The sequence below is a fragment of the Schistocerca americana genome, chromosome 1 (genome assembly GCF_021461395.2).
Source record: "Schistocerca americana isolate TAMUIC-IGC-003095 chromosome 1, iqSchAmer2.1, whole genome shotgun sequence".
Lineage (NCBI taxonomy): Eukaryota > Metazoa > Arthropoda > Insecta > Orthoptera > Acrididae > Schistocerca > Schistocerca americana.
In genome coordinates this window covers 513326550-513344628 of record NC_060119.1, presented here as the reverse complement: position 1 = coordinate 513344628, position 18079 = coordinate 513326550, and the positions used below count along the sequence as shown (strand labels likewise).

General features: G+C 39.5%; 1 protein-coding gene across 1 annotated transcript in view; it reads right to left on the bottom strand.

The window, feature by feature from the left end:
• LOC124605024 (G-protein coupled receptor 143-like) overlaps positions 1-18079 on the bottom strand; it is a 131703-nt gene that overhangs the window by 18269 nt on the left and 95355 nt on the right. Inside the window, exons 3-4 of the mRNA XM_047136528.1 lie at positions 8670-8764; positions 7424-7602 (exon numbers count right to left, since the gene is read on the bottom strand). Of these exons, the coding sequence (XP_046992484.1) occupies positions 7424-7602; positions 8670-8764 (274 nt within the window). The remainder of the gene's footprint in view (positions 1-7423; positions 7603-8669; positions 8765-18079) is intronic.

The following is an 18079-nucleotide window of genomic DNA, read 5'->3' as shown; positions in this document are numbered from 1 at the left end:
TTGACTGTATGAGGTATGTTATCTGATGATAAAAATATGATTTAATTTGAGAATGTCTATGACAATAACGTGTGAAAGTTTATTTACTTAGCTTACTACCCATTTATCTTGTATGGTGTTATATTTTGTGGGAACTCTGTGCAGCCACCAAGAATATGAAGAATATTCTTAGCTCAGAAAAGGGAGTCAGACTAATCTGTGGTATCAGTCTGCAAACATTGTTCAGGTATCTTGAAATTCTAATTCTGCTGTCCCAATACATATATTCCACCATGGGATTTTTTACTGATAAAAATGATTCATTCAGAAGTGACTGCAACATTCATTCAGTGAATATTAGACAGGAACACAATATGCACTTGGATGACAATTCCTTATGCAATGTACAGAAAGGTGTGCACTATTAGGTTTCCAGAATAAGTGAAAAAAAAATTGTGTGATAAACCCCAAGTATTCAAATGCAAGTTAAAATGATTCCAAGTGGCACACTGCACTTAATCTGTGCAAGATTCCTCGCAGCAGTTGAGAATTTTTCTTTGTAATGTGTTATTTATTTGTATACTCTCTACCAAGTTTTTTTTATTTTATTAATTCTTTCACCTATAAACGGTCTAATCAGCATTCTGTAAATTCTGTACCAAGTAGCTGTGGCTCACATTGTTCCCAAGAACCTAATGTATAAATGATTAATGGAAAATCTCATATAAAGATGTGAAACAAATACTAACAAAGAGATAGAGGGGCTGGCCAGTACTTACCTCAGCTCAGTACAGCCGATAGATACACAAAAAACAGAACCGAAAATTTACGTTCCTAGCTTTTGAAACAAATGTTCCTTCATCAGGGAGGAGAGAGGGGAAAGAAAGGGAAGAAGGGAAAGTGGATTCCGTTACTCACAACCCAGGTTATGAAGCAACATGGAAAGGAAAACAGGGAGGGTAGCAAGGATGGAGGCATGGTTGTCAGAGGGAAGCCAAAGATATTCTACTGTAAGTACTGTGCCAGCTTCAAACCAAACAGGATGCATACAGAAGTAAAGAGGTATACAGTATAAAGATAAACACAACTATGTAGGATGAATAGATGCGTGAATGGCTAAAGAGGAAAGGGAAACAGGAGAAGACTGAAGAGTAAATGGGAGTGAGGTTGTTTAACATAGGTTCAGTCCTGGGGGATGGCGGGATGAAAGGATGTGTTGGAGTGCAAGTTCCCATCTCCGCAGTTCAGAGGGACTGGTGTTGGGTGGGAGAAGCCAAATGGCACATACGGTGTAGCAGGTTCCTAGGTCCCTAGAATTATGCTGGAGGGCATGCTCCGCTACTGGGTATTGGACATCTCCTAGGCGGACAGTTCATCTGTGTCCGTTCATGCACTCAGCCAGTTTAGTTGTTGTCATACCGATGTAAAAGGCTGTGCAGTGCAGGCATGTCAGCTGATAAATGACGTGTAGTTTCACACGTGGCCCTGCCTTGAATTGCGTATGTTTTACCAGTAGCGGGGCTGGAGTAGGTGGTTGTCGGGGGATGCATGGGGCAGGTTTTGCAGCGGGGTCGGTTACAGGGGTAGGAACCACTGGGTAGAGAAGGTAGTCTGGGAATATTGTACGGAGGTTAGGGGGGCGACGAAAGGCTACTCTGGGTGGTGTGGAGAGAATTTTGTCAAGGGATGATCTCATTTCAGGGTTTGACTTGAGAAAGCCATATCTATGGCGGAGTAATTTGTTCATGTTTTCGAGGCCAGGATAATATTGGGTGACAAGGGGGATGCTTCTGTGTGGTCTGGGGGTAGGAACATTGTTGTTGGATGGGGAGGAATGTATTGCTCGGGAGATCTGTTTGTGGACAAGGTCTGCAGGATAGTTGCGGGAGAGGAAAGCACTGGTCAGGTTATTGGTGTAATTGTTGACGGATTCATCACTGGAGCAGATACGTTTGCCACGAATACCTAGGCTGTAGGGAAGGGAACGTTTGATGTGGAATGGATGGCAGCTATCAAAGTGAAGGTACTGTTGTTTGTTTGTGGGTTTGATATGGACAGAGGTGTGGATGTGAGCTTCAACAAGATGAAGGTCAACATCCAGGAAGGTGGCTTGGGTTTTGGAGAAGGACCAGGTGAAATTCAGATTCGAAAAGGAGTTGAGGTTATGGAGGAAATTAAGGAGTGTTTCTTCACCATGAGTCCAGACCACAAAGATGTCATCTATAAACCTATACCAGGCCAGGGGAAGCAGCTGTTGGGTCTTCAGGAAAGCCTCCTCCATGCGGCCCATGAAGAGGTTAGCATAGGACGGAGCCATCCTGGTTCCCATGGCCGTTCCCCTGATTTGTTTGTAGGTCTGGCCTTCAAAGGTGAAGTAATTATGGGTTAGGATGAAGTTGGTAAGTGTGATAAGGAACAAGGTTTTTGGAAGATCTTCGGGTGTCATTGGGAGAGATAGTGCTCAAGGGCAGAGAGACTATGGGTATGTGGGATGTTTGTGTAAAGGGATGTCCCTCTGAACTGCGGAGATGGGAACTTGCACTCCAACACATCCTTTCATCCCGCCATCCCTCAGGACTGAACCTATGTTAAACAACCTCACTCCCATTTACTCTTCAGTCTTCTCCTGTTTCCCTTTCCTCTTTAGCCAATCACGCATCTATTCATCCTACATAGTTGTGTTTATCTTTATACTGTATACCTCTTTACTTCTGTATGCATCCTGTTTGGTTTGAAGCTGGCACAGTACTTACAGTAGAATATCTTTGGCTTCCCTCTGACAACCATGCCTCCATCCGTGCTACCCTCCCTGTTTTCCTTTCCCTGTTGCTTCATAACCTGGGTTGTAAGTAACTGAATCCACTTTCCCTTCTTCCCTTTCTTTCCCCTCTCTCCTCCCTGATGAAGGAACATTTGTTCCGAAAGCTAGGAACGTAAATTTTCGGTTCTGTTTTTTGTGTATGTATCGGCTGTACTGAGCTGAGGTAAGTACTGGCCAGCCCCTCTATCTCTTTGTTAGAACCTAATATATAGATAGATAAACTAACAAAAATAATGACATAGAGGAGTGGATTGGGAGGGGAAGATAGTACACAGGATGAGGGAGATTTCATAAATGGTGAGAGTGCAGGATGACTAAATTGAGGGTCATAGAGGCTGGGGTGCACATGGGTGTGGGACAAAGACTAGCAGAGATGAGGACAGATGGATTATAGGATTGAAGACTGTATTGTAAGGGCAGTTCCCATCTATGCAGTTCAAAGAAGGTGGGGTTGAGGGAAAGTTCCAGATGGTGTAGGTTGTGAAACAGCCACTGAAGTGAAGCATGCTGTGCTCGGCAATGTGTTCAGACACTGTGTAGTCAGGTCTGTTCTTTGTCGTGGTTTGACAGTGGTCAGTGATTTGAGCGGACAGCTGGTTGGTAGTCATGCCCTCATAAAATGATGTACAAACGTTATGTCACAGTGGCTATGATATACCTCCTTTGGCAGGTGGCCCTGCCGCTGACAGGGTAAGATGGATGCATTAGGCAGGTCCTGCACCTGGGTATACCACAGGGGAGTGACCTGCATGATAATGGCTTGGGAATAGATGTGATTTAAGGATTGACAAGGTTATTGTGTAGCTTAGATGTTCAGAGGAATCTAACTTTGGAAGGAATGGGGATTGTGGGAAGTTCTTCATTTCTGGATGTTATATTAAGTAGTGTGAAAGATATGCTTCAGTTGTTCTAATCCAGGATGATAATGGGTGGAGGGTTGCTGCTTGCAGCTGTTTCCTGAGGGCATTTGGAGGATTGTAGGCTTGTGTAAGTGTGAATATGGCATGGGAAATCTGTTTGCAGACTAAGTTTGAGTGATAGATTTCCAGAAGGCTTTCGACACCGTTCCTCATAAGCCTCTTCTAACCAAACTGTGCGCCTAAGGAATATAACCTCAGCTGTGCGAATGGATTCATGATTTCCTATCAGAAAGGTCACAGTTCATAATAACAGATGGAAAGTCATTGAGTAAAACAGAAGTAATATCTGGCATTCCCCAAGGAAGTGTTATAGGCCCTCTATTGTTCCTGATCTACGAGGGTCACTCCAAAATAAATGCACACTATTTTTTGCAAAACCCATCTTTTATTCTACATGTTTGAAAGTTTTACAGTGTGTAGATACATCCTTTAGGAACAATATTTTCATTTCTCCACATAATTTCCATCCCTCTCAACTGCCTTATGCCATCTTGGAACCGGCGCCTGTGTACCAGCACAGTAAACCTCTGGACCAACCTGTTGGGGCACTGTTTGGCAGCGTGCACAAGGTAATCATCATCTTCAAACCTTGTTCCACGAAGAGAGCCTTTCAGTTTCCCCAAGATATGATAGTCACGTGGAGCCAGGTCAGGACTGTAAGGTGGGTGTTTCAGTGTTGTCAATCCAAGTTTTGTGATCGCTTCCATGGTTTTTTGACTGACATGTGGCCGTGCATTGTCATGCAACAGCAAAACATCCTGCTTTTGCTGATATGGTCGAACACGACTCAGTCGAGCTGAAAGTTTCTTCAGTGTCATCACATATGCATCAGAATTTATAGTGGTTCCACTTGGCATTATGTCCACAAGCAAGAGTCCTTCGGAATCGAAAAACACCATAGCTATAACTTTTCTAACAGGAGGTGTGGTTTTGAATTTTTTTTTTCTTGGGTGAATTTGCATGATGCCACTCCATTGATTGCCTCTTCATCTCTGGTGAAAAATGATGGAGCCATGTTTCATCACCTGTCACAATTCTTCCAAGAAATTCATCTCCACCATTCTCGTACTGTTCCGAAAGTTTGCAGCATACCATTTTTCTAGTTTCTTTGCAAGCCACTGTCAACATCCTGGGAACCCACCTGGCACAAACCTTTTTTAACGCAAACATTTTCAGTAATCTGCAAACACTTCCTTCCCCTATCCCAACGTAGCGTGACAATTCGTTCACTGTGATGCGTCTGTTAGCAGTCACCAATTCGTTAACTCTCTGCACAGTGTCTGGAGTGTGTGTAGTACGAGGCCTGCCGCTGCGAGGACAATCCTCAATATTGCCGTGCCCGCTTTCATCACGTAGCCTGCTTGCCCACGATCTAATTGTACTGCGATCGACAGTAGCATCTCCATACACATTTTTCAACCTCTTGTGGATGTTTCCCACTGTCTCATTTTCACAGCACAGGAATTCTATGACAGCACGTTGATTCTGACGAATGTCAAGTGTAGCAGCCTTCTTGAAGACGTGCTGTGATGACGCCACTCACGGGAACAGGTTGAACCAAGTTTGAAAACAAGTGGTAAGGATGTATCTACAAACTGTGAAACTTTCACACATGCAGAATGAAAACTGTATTTTTACGAAAATAGTGTGCATTTCTTTTGGAGTGACCCTTGTATATTAATGACATAGGAGACAAACTCAGTAGCTGTCTTAGATTGTTTGCAGATGATGCTGTCATTTACCATCTTGTAAAGTCATTAGATGACCAAAATGAATTGCAAAATTATTTAAATAAGATATCTGTATGGTGCAAAAAGTGGCAATTGACCCTGAATAAAGAAAAGTGTGAAGTTATTCACATGAGTGCTAAAAGAAATCCACTAAATTTTGATTATGCGGTAAGTCACACAAATCTGAAGACTGTAAATTCAACTAAATACTTAGGGATTACAATTAAGATAACCTAAATTGGAACAGTCACGTAGATAATAATGTGGGTAGAGCAAACCAAAGACTGTGATTCATTGGCAGATCACTTAGAAGGTGTAACACCTCTACTAAAGAGACTGCTTACACCACGCTTGTCCGCCCTATTCTGGAGTATTGCTGTGTGGTGTGTGATCAGTTTCAGGTGGGACTGATACATGACATTGAAAAAGTACAAAGAAGGGCAGTTTGTGCCACATACATGATACGTGAACTGGAGTGGCAATCATTAAAACAAAGGGGTATTTCGTTGCGACAGGATCTTTTCATGAAATTTCAGTCACCAATTTTCTCCTCCAATTGTGAGAACATTCTGTTGGCATCAACCTACATAGGGAGAAATGATCATTACAATAAAATAAGAGAAATCAGGGCTCGCACAGAAAAATTTAAGTGCTCGTTTTTCCCGCACGCCGTTTGAGAGTGGAACGGTAGAGAGACAGCTTGAAGGTTGTTCATTGAACCCTCTACCAGGCACTTTATTGTAAATACCAGAGTAATCATGTAGATGTAGATAGTGCTTGTCTGTGAAAGCATTACTGAGACCTTCAGCACATTGGGCGATGGTATTCTTGTCACTGCAGATGTGCTATCCACAAGTGGCCAGACTGTATGGGAGTGATTTTTTGGTGTGTACAGATGACAGCTCTTAAAATGCAGCTACTGTTTACAGTTAATGAGCTTCATATGGACAGAGGCTTGGAGGGAGACACTGGAGGGTGGTCACCATCCAGAAAGGTGGTGTGATGGACTGAGGAGGACCAGATGAAGCAAATGGAGAGAAGATGTTTGTCACTGTGGGGAAATGACAGTACAGTGTCTTCATCCTTGGTCTTGATCATAAAGATGGAATGAGGTGGTGGGTTAAGAGTCATAAGAACAATGGGAAAAGTAGCATTTGATAGTGGCAACATCATGGTCATGGAGGAAGTTGGTCTACAGGGAAGCAGCATCTACACTGGTAAGCTGGAATCCAGATGCTATCAGAGTGCAAGTTACTCATAGTCAGCAAAGGTTTACAGAGGTTAGCAGTCAATGCTTGCACATAATTGTTGTTAGCTAGACCAGTTAAGACCTTTGTGTCATTCTCAATAGCTCTTAACCGATAGCTGAACAAATTTCCATTACCATGCCTACAAACCAAAATGTCAGGCACACTGCTGCTTCCTCAATAACAATCCAACATAGATGAAATAGACATACAGTTAAGAAAATAAAACATATAACAAACAAAAGGCAGTTTTAATGGCAGAAAAATAGTAAAAACTATCATCAATTTAAACATTTATGTAACAGAAAGAGAACTGTAGGAGGGTGAAAAGGAGCAAAATGATTAGGAGAAACAATCTCATTCTCCATGTTCAGTTTAAGCACAAGTAGCAAAGGAAGTTATTGACATTTATGACACTTTTCTTTTAAGAGATGTTCAATAGCAGCTTCGGAGGTGTGGAAGACAGTGTAGTGCTCCATTTTAAAAATTAAGTATGTTTTGGGCATGTTTATGCCTACCAAATAACATATTGTTGGAATGAAAAAACTGCAATAATTTATCATTAGGAAACATATCAACATAATAAAAATATTTAAAAATTGCTAAATGTCACCAAAGTCAATCTAACTACACCAAGTCATAGTACAATATATGAACAATCTCCAGCTCACAAATTATTGCATCTTTAGCAAAAACTGATTGGGCAATGATCCAGAAACTACTCACTTTATATCAGGACTGTATAATATGGAGAGCCCAACTGATGTGAGCGCTCCAGGTATTAGCCAAGAAGCAGTATGGTACCACACAGGATACCCTTCACGCTCTTTCAGGACAAGACGAACATCCACAGCATAGCAAAGGGTCCAAATCCAGGTAGCTGTGTAAAAGTATTGTATCCATGCCTACAAGATAAAAATCAGAAAGAAAAACATTTCACATTGTAACTATTGCATGTTGAATACCGGTGCCAGAAATTAACTGCTTTATAAGATAAAGTAACAATGAAAGATTTGTTTATAGAAGTTTTGGTACACTCAGTATCAAGTTGATGGCAGCATTCTTACCTCGGAATACACATCACACGAATGTGAGAATTTACACAGTGTAAGGGAAAGGCAGCCACTAACTATACTTGATATGTAACAGCTATGCTGCAATTACTGTGAAGCATTCAATGTGGAATGACAAGTAACCAACTGTCTATTCACATGACTGGTTTCTGCCAAACTGTGGCAAAATGCAGATGAGGGAATTCTCCCCCAAACACATCCTACACTCTTGCAGTCCTCTTGGTCCAAATATCTGCGAATCTGTTCTCACTGCCTAACTTTACCTTTTCCCTACTATTTTTTCCACACCACTCCTTCTCCATCCAGATCATGCATCACCTCTTCTCACCACTCTTTCTCCCCACTCTCTCTCTCTCTCTCTCTCTCTCTCTCTCTCTCTCTCTCTCTCTCTCTGCGCTATCTGACTCTTCTTTCTTCTCTCTCACCTCTCTTTCTCCCTCTTCACCTTCACCTTTCTCCTTTTTCTCCCCTACCCTTTTGTCCCTCCCCCTTTTCTTACATATCTTTTTGTTATAGCCTCTTTACTCTTTTTGTCTTCTGCAGCAACATAATCAGACATGCCTCTTTCTTGCTACCCTCTCCTTGCATCCTTCCCTGCCCCTGCCACCTCCATCAAATTAGGCAACTTCTTTCAAAAATTGAGTATTAATAATTAGTCTTGCTGTGGCCATGGGAGTGTGTGTTTGGGTGTGTCTATGAGTGAGAGAGAGGGGTGGTGGGAGAGAGAGGGAGACAGTTAACTTAGCTGTAGAGCTACAATAATTCTACCTTTGTTTAGAGTAATTATATACGATTTTTTTAGTGTTTGCTCCTCTAAAACTTTTCACTGAAAGTAAGTGACTTGTTGTTAAGTAATGTTTATACAATTGATCAGTGCTAAACAAATTATAAGAACTCACTGAAATAACCGCACAAGCAAGAACATTTTGTGAGGTATCAGGAGGCTGCAGCCAGCTTCTGTCATTTATCCACAATGCCGATCGTACAAAGACACCTAAAACAAATGAATTACAGTCAGGCATACTGTCATTCAGCAGCATAATACACAGACAGAATTTCTGTAAATTGATATACTTGTTACTCACAATAATGATGACAACAACAACAACAACAACAACAATAATAAGATTACAGCAAATAGAAGAAAGTTACTAAGAGCGACAGGTATGGGAACATAAGGAAAGATTATGATACTTCTACAGGGTCTTTGGGATGCTCACATTCATGTGCCTACAAGTTTACTCTCTAATGGCATTTGTGGTAACTAATAAGAAAGAATTTAGTTTCTATCACAGTAGTGATTGCTTACTTGTTTGAAAGCAGAACCCATGACTGACAGGTAAACAGTAAAACTGCTTGCTGGCTTGGTTAACAAGAAAATACATTGCCAACAAAAATGTGATGCACCCAGAAGGAGAGAAGGAAACAAAATGTAATTTCTCTGACTGAGAAGGTAAATGAAGTTACATCAGTGATTACAAAATGGATTCAAATTTACAAATATTGATAAATTGGCTAATATTGCCAAATTATAACAATGCACCCCATCTGGCATGCTGACATAGTTAGGATGTGTGTCATAAAGCTGTTAGATACTATCCTGATGCAATTTGGTCCACTTGATATCCTGGATACTGGCACTGGATCGAGTCATCTGAACTGGCTCCACACACAGCCAATAGTGTACCTCAAGATCATGCAGACACTTGACAGACTTGTGGATGAGCATTGTCCTATTGAAAAATGGCACCACAATACTGTAGCATACACAGGCGGATGCAGTATGTCCACACAAAATGCTGTTATGCCAAACTGTCAACAACAGGATCTGGCCTGACCCAGGAGCAATGTTGGTGAGCCTTAGTATTCTGTGCCAGTTTTTGAAATCCAGAATGGACAAAATTTAGGCAACATGGCCCATGGTAAAACACATATCAAGGGAATCATCGAACAATTAGCCAGTGCTTGTATAGAATGTTGCCAGCTGAATACTGGATGTTGTTGTTGCCATCTTCAGTCCAGAGACTGGTTTGATGCAGCTCTCCATGCTACTCTGTCCTGTGCAAGCTTCTTCATCTCTCAACCTACACCTTCTGAATCTGCTTAGTGTATTCAGGTCTTGGTCTCCCTCTAGGATTTTACCCTCCACTCTGCCCTCCAATACTAAATTGGTGATCCCTTGATGCCTCCGAACATGTCCTACCAACTGATCCCTTCTAGTCAAGTTGTGCCACAACTTTCCCTTCTCCCCAATTCTATTCAATACCTCCTCATTAGTTATGTGATCTACCCATATAATCTTCAGCATTCTTCTGTAGCACCACAATTCTAAAGCTTCTATTCTCTTCTTGTCCAAACTATTTATCGTCCATGATTCACTTCCATTCATGGCTACACTCCATACAAATACTTTCAGAAAAGACTTCCTGACACTTAAATCTATACTCGATGTCAACCAATTTCTGATCTTCAGAAATGCTTTCCTTGCTATCACCAGTCTATATTTTTTACCCTCTCTACTTCAACCATCATCAGTTATTTTGCTACCCAAATAACAAAACTCATCTACTACTGTAAGTCTGTCATTTCCTAATCTAATTCCTTCAGCATCAGCAGACTTAATTTGACTACATTCCATTATCCTTGTTTTGCTCTTCCAGGTCCTTTGCTCTCTCTGATAGTATTACAATGTCATCGGTGAACCTCAAAGTTTTTATTTCTTCTCCATGGGTTTTAATACCTTCTCCGAATTTTTCTTTAGTTTCCTTCACTGCTTGCTCAATATACAGATTGAATAACATGGGGAGAGGCTACAACCCTGTCTCACTCCCTTCCCAACCACTGCTTCCCTTTAGTGTCCTTCGACTCATATAACTGCCATCTGCTTTCTGTACAAATTGTAAATAGCCTTTCACTCCCTGTCTTTTACCCCTGCCACCTTCAGAATTTGAAACAGAGTTTTCCAGTCAACATTGTCAAAAGCTTCCTCTAAGTCTACAAATGCTAGAAACATAGGTTTGCCTTTCCTTAATCTATCTTCTAAGATAAGTCATAGGGTCAGTATTGCCTCACGTGTCCCAACATTTCTGCGGAATCCAAACCGATCTTCCCTGAGGTCAGCTTCTACCAGTTTTTCCATTCGTCTGTAAAGAATTCACGTTTGTATTTTGCAGCCGTGACTTATTAAACTGATAGTTCGGTAATTTTCACATCTGTCAACAACTGCTTTCTTTGGGATTGGAATTATTATATTCTTCTTGAAGTCTGAGGGTAATTTGCCTGTCTCATACATCTTTCTCAGCAGATGGTAGAGTTTTGTCAGGGCTGGCTCTCCCAAGGCTGTCAGTAGTTCTAATGGAATGTTGTCTACTCCAGGGGCCTTGTTTCCAATTAGGTCTTTCAGTGCTCTGTCAAACTCTTCACGCAGTATTGTATCTCCCATTTCATCTTCGTCTACATGCTCTTCCATTTCCATAGTATTGCCCTCAAGTACATCGCCCTTGTATAGACCCTCTATATACTCCTTCCAACTTTCTGCTTTCCCTTCTTTGCTTAAAACTGGGTTTCCATGTGAGCTCTTGATATTCATATAAGTGGTTTCACCAAAGGTCTCTCTAATTTTCCTGTAGACAGTATCTATCTTCCCCTAGTGAGAGATGCCTCTACATCCTTACATTTGTCCTCTAGTCATCCCTGCTTAGCCATTTTGCACTTCCTGTCAATCTCATTTTTGAGACATTTGCATTCCTTTTTGCCTGCTTCATTTACTGCATTTTTATATTTTCTCCTTTTATCAGTTAAATTCAATATAACTTCTGTTACTGAAGGATTTCTACTAGCCCTCATCTTTTTACCTACTTGATTCTCTGTGCTGCCTTCACTATTTCAACCCTCAAAGTTACCCATTCTTCTTCTATTTCTTTCCCCCATTCCTGTTAATCGTTTCCTAATGCTCTCCCTGGATACTCGGTATGAAATGGATGCTGCAAGATGAGATCATTGAACCTTCAGAGTGTACTTGGTCCTCTACTGTGGTCCTTATGAAAAAAAAAAGGATGGCACATAGCATTTCTGCGTTGGCTGCTGATAACTGAAAATGGTCATGAAAAAATATGTCAATCCACTGAGGATACATTTGTCTGCTTGAAAAAACAAAATATTTGTCAACCACAGATATATTTAAATATATCTGCTTGTGTCTGTATGTGTGGATGGATATGTGCGTGTGTGCGAGTGTATACCTGTCCTTTTTTCCCCCTAAGGTAAGTCTTTCCGCTCCCGGGATTGGAATGACTCCTTACCCTCTCCCTTAAAACCCACTTCCTTTCGTCTTCCCCTCTCCTTCCCTCTTTCCTGATGAGGCAACAGTTTGTTGCGAAAGCTTGAATTTTGTGTGTATGTTTGTGTTTGTTTGTGTGTCTATCGACCTGCCAGCGCTTTTGTTCGGTAAGTCACCTCATCTTTGTTTTTATATATAAATTATTTAACAGTTACATTGCAGACCCATACATATTCCCTGATACACTTACACATGGAATAACTTATCTGAAACCTAAAGATCAAGCAGACACAGCAAACCCAGCTAAATATCGCCCCATAACATGCCTACCAACAATCTACAAAATATTAACTTCAGTCATTACACAGAAATTAATGACACATACAACACAGAACAAAATTATAAATGAAGAACAAAAAGGCTGCTGCAAAGGAGCACGAGGATGTAAAGAGCAACTGATAATAGATGCAGAGGTGACATATCAAGCTAAAACTAAACAAAGGTCGCTACACTACGCATACATTGATTACCAAAAAGCTTTTGATAGTGTACCCTACTCATGGTTACTACAGATATTGGAAATATACAAAGTAGATCCTAAATTGATACAGTTCCTAAACATAGTAATGAAAAATTGGAAAACCACACTTAATATCGAAACAAATTCAGATAATATCACATCACAGCCAATACAGATTAAGCGTGGAATATACCAAGGAGACTCATTAAGTCCTTTCTGGTTCTGTCTTGCTCTGAACCCACTATCCAACATGCTAAATAATACAAATTATGGATATAATATTACTGGAACATACCCACACAAAATCACACATTTGCTATACATTGATGATCTAAAACTACTGGCAGCAACCAATCAACAACTCAACCAATTACTAAAGATAACAGAAGTATTCAGCAATGATATAAATATGGCTTTTGGAACAGACAAATGTAAGAAAAATAGCATAGTCAAGGGAAAACACACTAAACAAGAAGATTACATATTGAATAACCTCAGTGACTCCATAGAAGCGATGGAAAAAACAGATGCCTATAAATACCTAGGATACAGACAAAAAATAGGAATAGATAATACAAATATTAAAGAAGAACTAAAAGAAAAATATAGACAAAGACTAACAAAAATACTGAAAACAGAATTGACAGCAAGAAACAAGACAAAAGCTATAAATACTTATGCTATACCAATATTGACCCACTCATTTGGAGTAGTGAAATGGAGTAACACAGACCTAGAAGCACTCAATACACTTATACACGTTCACAATGCCACAAATATAGAATACATCACATACATTCAGCAACAGAAAGATTCACATTAAGCAGAAAGGAAGGAGGAAGGGGATTCATCGACAAAAAAAACCTACATTATGGACAGGTAGACAATTTAAGAAAATTCTTTCTAGAACGAGCAGATACTAGCAAAATACACAAAGCAATCACTCATATAAATACATTGGCTACACCACTGCAATTTCATAACCACTTCTACAACCCTTTAGATCACATAACATCAACAGATATGAAGAAAGTAAATTGGAAGGGGAAGGCACTACATGGCAAGCACCCGTATCATCTAACACAGCCACACACCGATCAAGACGCATCCAACACATGGCTATAAAAAGGCAATATATACAGTGAGATGGAAGGATTCATGATTGCAATACAGGATCAAACAATAAACACCAGATATTACAGCATGCATATTATTAAAGATCCCAATACCACAACAGATAAATGCAGACTTTGCAAACAACAAATAGAAACAGTAGATCACATCACAAGCGGATGTGCAATACTAGCAAATACAGAATACCCCCGAAGACATGACAATGTAGCAAAAATAATACATCAACAGCTTGCCTTACAACATAAACTTATAAAACAACAAGTTCCCACATACAAGTATGCACCATGAAATGTACTGGAGAATGATGAATACAAATTATACTGGAACAGAACCATTATAACAGATAAAACAACACCACATAACAAACCTGACATCATACTCACCAATGAAAAGAAGAAATTAACACAACTAATCGAAATATCCATACCCAATACAACAAATATACAAAAGAAAATTGGCTGAGGAAGTCAAGGGCATGTGGCATCAGGATAAAGTTGGCATTATACCAATTATACTATCAACTACAGGAGTCATACCACACAATATCCACCAGTACATCAATGCAATACAGCTACATCCAAACTTGTATATACAACTACAGAAATCTGTAATTATTGATATATGTTCAATTACCCGAAAGTTCCTAAATGCAATATAACATATACCATACAGTTAAAAGGAAGTGACACTTGATCAAGGTCCATGTCACTTTCCATTTTTAACCAGACTTAATGGCTGAGAAAGTAAAGAAATAATAATAATAATAAATGTATGCATAGTGTAGTGACCTTTGTTTGGTTTTAGCTTGACATGTCACCTCTGCATCTATTATCAGTTGCTCTTTACATCCTTGTGCTCCTTTGCAACAAACTTTTTGTTCTTCATTTATAATTTTGTTCTGTGTTGTATGTGTCATTAATTTCTGTGTAATGACTGAAGTTAATATTTTGTAGATTGTTGGTAGGCATGTTATGGGGCGATATTTTGCTGGGTTTGCTGTGTCTGCTTGATCTTTAGGTTTCAGGTAAGTTATTCCATGTGTAAGTGTATCAGGTAATGTATATGGGTCTGCAATGTACTGTTAAATAATTTAGTTACATGTGAATGTGTTGAGGTGAACTTCTTTAGCCAGAAATTTGCTATTTTATCTTTACCAGGGGCTTTCCAATTGTGAGTAGAATTAATTGCTTGGGTGACTTTATGTTGCAAAATTATGACTTCAGGCATTTGTGGTATCATCTTGTATGTGTCTGTTTTTGCTTGTATCCACCATGCATGCCTGTTATGTTGTACTGGGTTTGCCCATATGTTGCTCCAGAAGTGTTATATGTCTGTTATGTTTGGTGGATTGTCTATTTTAATGTGTGTGTTATCTATTGTCTGATAAAATTTCTTTTGGTTTGTGTTGAATGTTTGGTTTTGTTTCCTTCTATTTTCACTTTTTTTGTATCTTCTAAACCGTTTGGCCAATGCTTGTAATTTCTGCTTCTTTTCATCTAATTGCTCTATCGCTTCTTATTGTGAGATTTTACCAAACCTTTTTCGTTTTTTGTCTGATATTTCATTTCTTATAAATTGTGTTAGCTGTCCGATGTCTTTTCTCAGTTTTTCTATTCTGATCTGTAGCCTGTGTTGCCATGCTGGTTTTGTGGGTTTCTTCTGTGTGTTGGTTGGTTCTGATCTCTGCCTAGTGTGTATATTTAGTGTAGTGAGTGCACCTATATTAACCAGTAGTTGTAACTCTTCCATAGTTGTATTTTCATTTATTTTGTTGTGTACTATTGTGTTTATAGTTGTTATTGTTGTTTCGACTTGTGGGTTATTTGGTGGTCTATGCAAGAATGGTCTAATGTCTGTATTTGTGTCTTTGTATTCAATATATGTCAGCTGAAATTTTTCTTCTATATCTAACATGTGTGCCACTTCATGTTCTATTTGTGCTTGTTCTGGTGGCTGTCTTAAGATTTCGTTTTCCTCTGATTGTTTAATTGATGCATGTTGTTCTTTGTTTGTTTGCTCTGGGATGTTTGAGTCCATTACTGTATTTTCTTCTTCTTCTTCTGATTGCACATTATTTTGTTCTAGTATTTGTTGTACTTGTTGTTTAATGTTCTCTAATTCTGACTGGGGTATCTTGTTATTTTTGATTATTACACGGATCTGATCAGCTAGTCGTTGTTCTGTTAAAAATTTTAATTCTGGGTATCTGGTTGGTTGGTTGGTTGGCTTGGGGAAGGAGACCAGACAGCGAGGTCATCGGTCTCATCGGATTAGGGAAGGACGGGGAAGGAAGTCGGCCGTGCCCTTTGAAAGGAACCATCCCGGCATTTGCCTGGAGCGATTTAGGGAAATCACGGAAAACCTAAATCAGGATGGCCGGACGCGGGATTGAACCGTCGTCCTCCCGAATGCGAGTCCAGTGTCTAACCACTGCGCCACCTCGCTCGGTGGCTATCTGGTAATAAATGTTGTGTATACTTGTGATCTGTATCCAGTTGTGTTGCTTCCTAAGTTTGTTGCTTAGTAATAACAGAACATGAGGTGTCGGTTAACTTCATCTGACCTTCTCATCCTCTGTCTTTGTTTTTCTTCTAGAGTGGTTGGAGGAAGCATATCCTGCAAAACACCTCTATTTGGATTTAAATCATTTTCCATGTGGCTAGCAGTGTCATTACCATTGTGGACGGGCATAGTGTACAAGCGTTGTCCCCGACCATTACAGCGCTTGTCCGAGGCTTCATTAGTTCTGTCCTGAACCAACTAATCATACTAAAAGGGGGGTCAGCCCTATTAGTGGTTTGTTCTTTTCGTTGCCTTTTACGACTGGCAGAACGCACCGACGGCCTATTCTTTTCCCGGGCCTCCACGGGATTACCAAAAAACTTTTGATAGTGTACCCGACTCATGGTTACTACAAATATTGGAAATATACAAAGTCGACCCTAAATTGATACAGTTCCTAAACATAGTAATGAAAAATTGGAAAACCACACTTAATATCCAAACAAATTCAAATAATATCACATCACAGCCAATACAGATTAGGTGTGGACTATACCAAGGAGACTCATTAAGTCCTTTCTGGTTCTGTCTTGCTCTGAACCCACTATCCAACATGCTAAATAATACAAATTATGGATACAATATTACTGGAACATACCCACACAAAATCACACATTTGCTATACATTGATGATCTAAAACTACTGGCAGTAACCAATCAACAACTCAACCAATTACTAAAGATAACAGAAGTATTCAGCAATGATATAAATATGGCTTTTGGAACAGACAAATGTAAGAAAAATAGCATAGTCAAGGGAAAACACACTAAACAAGAAGATTACATATTGAATAACCTCAGTGACTCCATAGAAGCGATGGAAAAAACAGATGCCTATAAATACCTAGGATACAGACAAAAAATAGGAATAGATAATACAAATATTAAAGAAGAACTAAAAGAAAAATATAGACAAAGACTAACAAAAATACTGAAAACAGAATTGACAGCAAGAAACAAGACAAAAGCTATAAATACTTATGCTACACCAATATTGACCTACTCATTTGGAGTAGTGAAATGGAGTAACACAGACCTAGAAGCACTCAATACACTTATACACGTTCACAATGCCACAAATATAGAATACATCACATACATTCAGCAACAGAAAGATTCACATTAAGCAGAAAGGAAGGAGGAAGGGGATTCATCGACATAAAAAACCTACATTATGGACAGGTAGATAATTTAAGAAAATTCTTTCTAGAACGAGCAGAAACTAGCAAAATACACAAAGCAATCACTCATATAAATACATTGGCTACACCACTGCAATTTCATAACCACTTCTACAACCCTTTAGAACACATAACATCAACAGATACAAAGAAAGTAAATTGGAAAAAGAAAACACTACATGGCAAGCACCAGTATCATCTAACACAGCCACACATCGATCAAGACGCATCCAACACATGGCTAAGAAAGGCAATATATACAGTGAGATTGAAGGATTCATGATTGCAATACAGGATCAAACAATAAACACCAGATATTACAGCAAGCAATTGTTAAAGATCCCAATACCACAACAGATAAATGCAGACTTTGCAAACAACAAATAGAAACAGTAGATCACATCACAAGCGGATGTACAATACTAGCAAATACAGAATACCCTAGAAGACACTACAATGTAGCAAAAATAATACAACAGCTTGCCTTACAACATAAACTTATAATACAACACGCTCCCACATACAAGTATGCACCACAAAATGTACTGGAGAATGATGAATACAAATTATACTGGAACAGAACCATAATAACAGATGAAACAACACCACATAACAAACCTGACATCATATTCA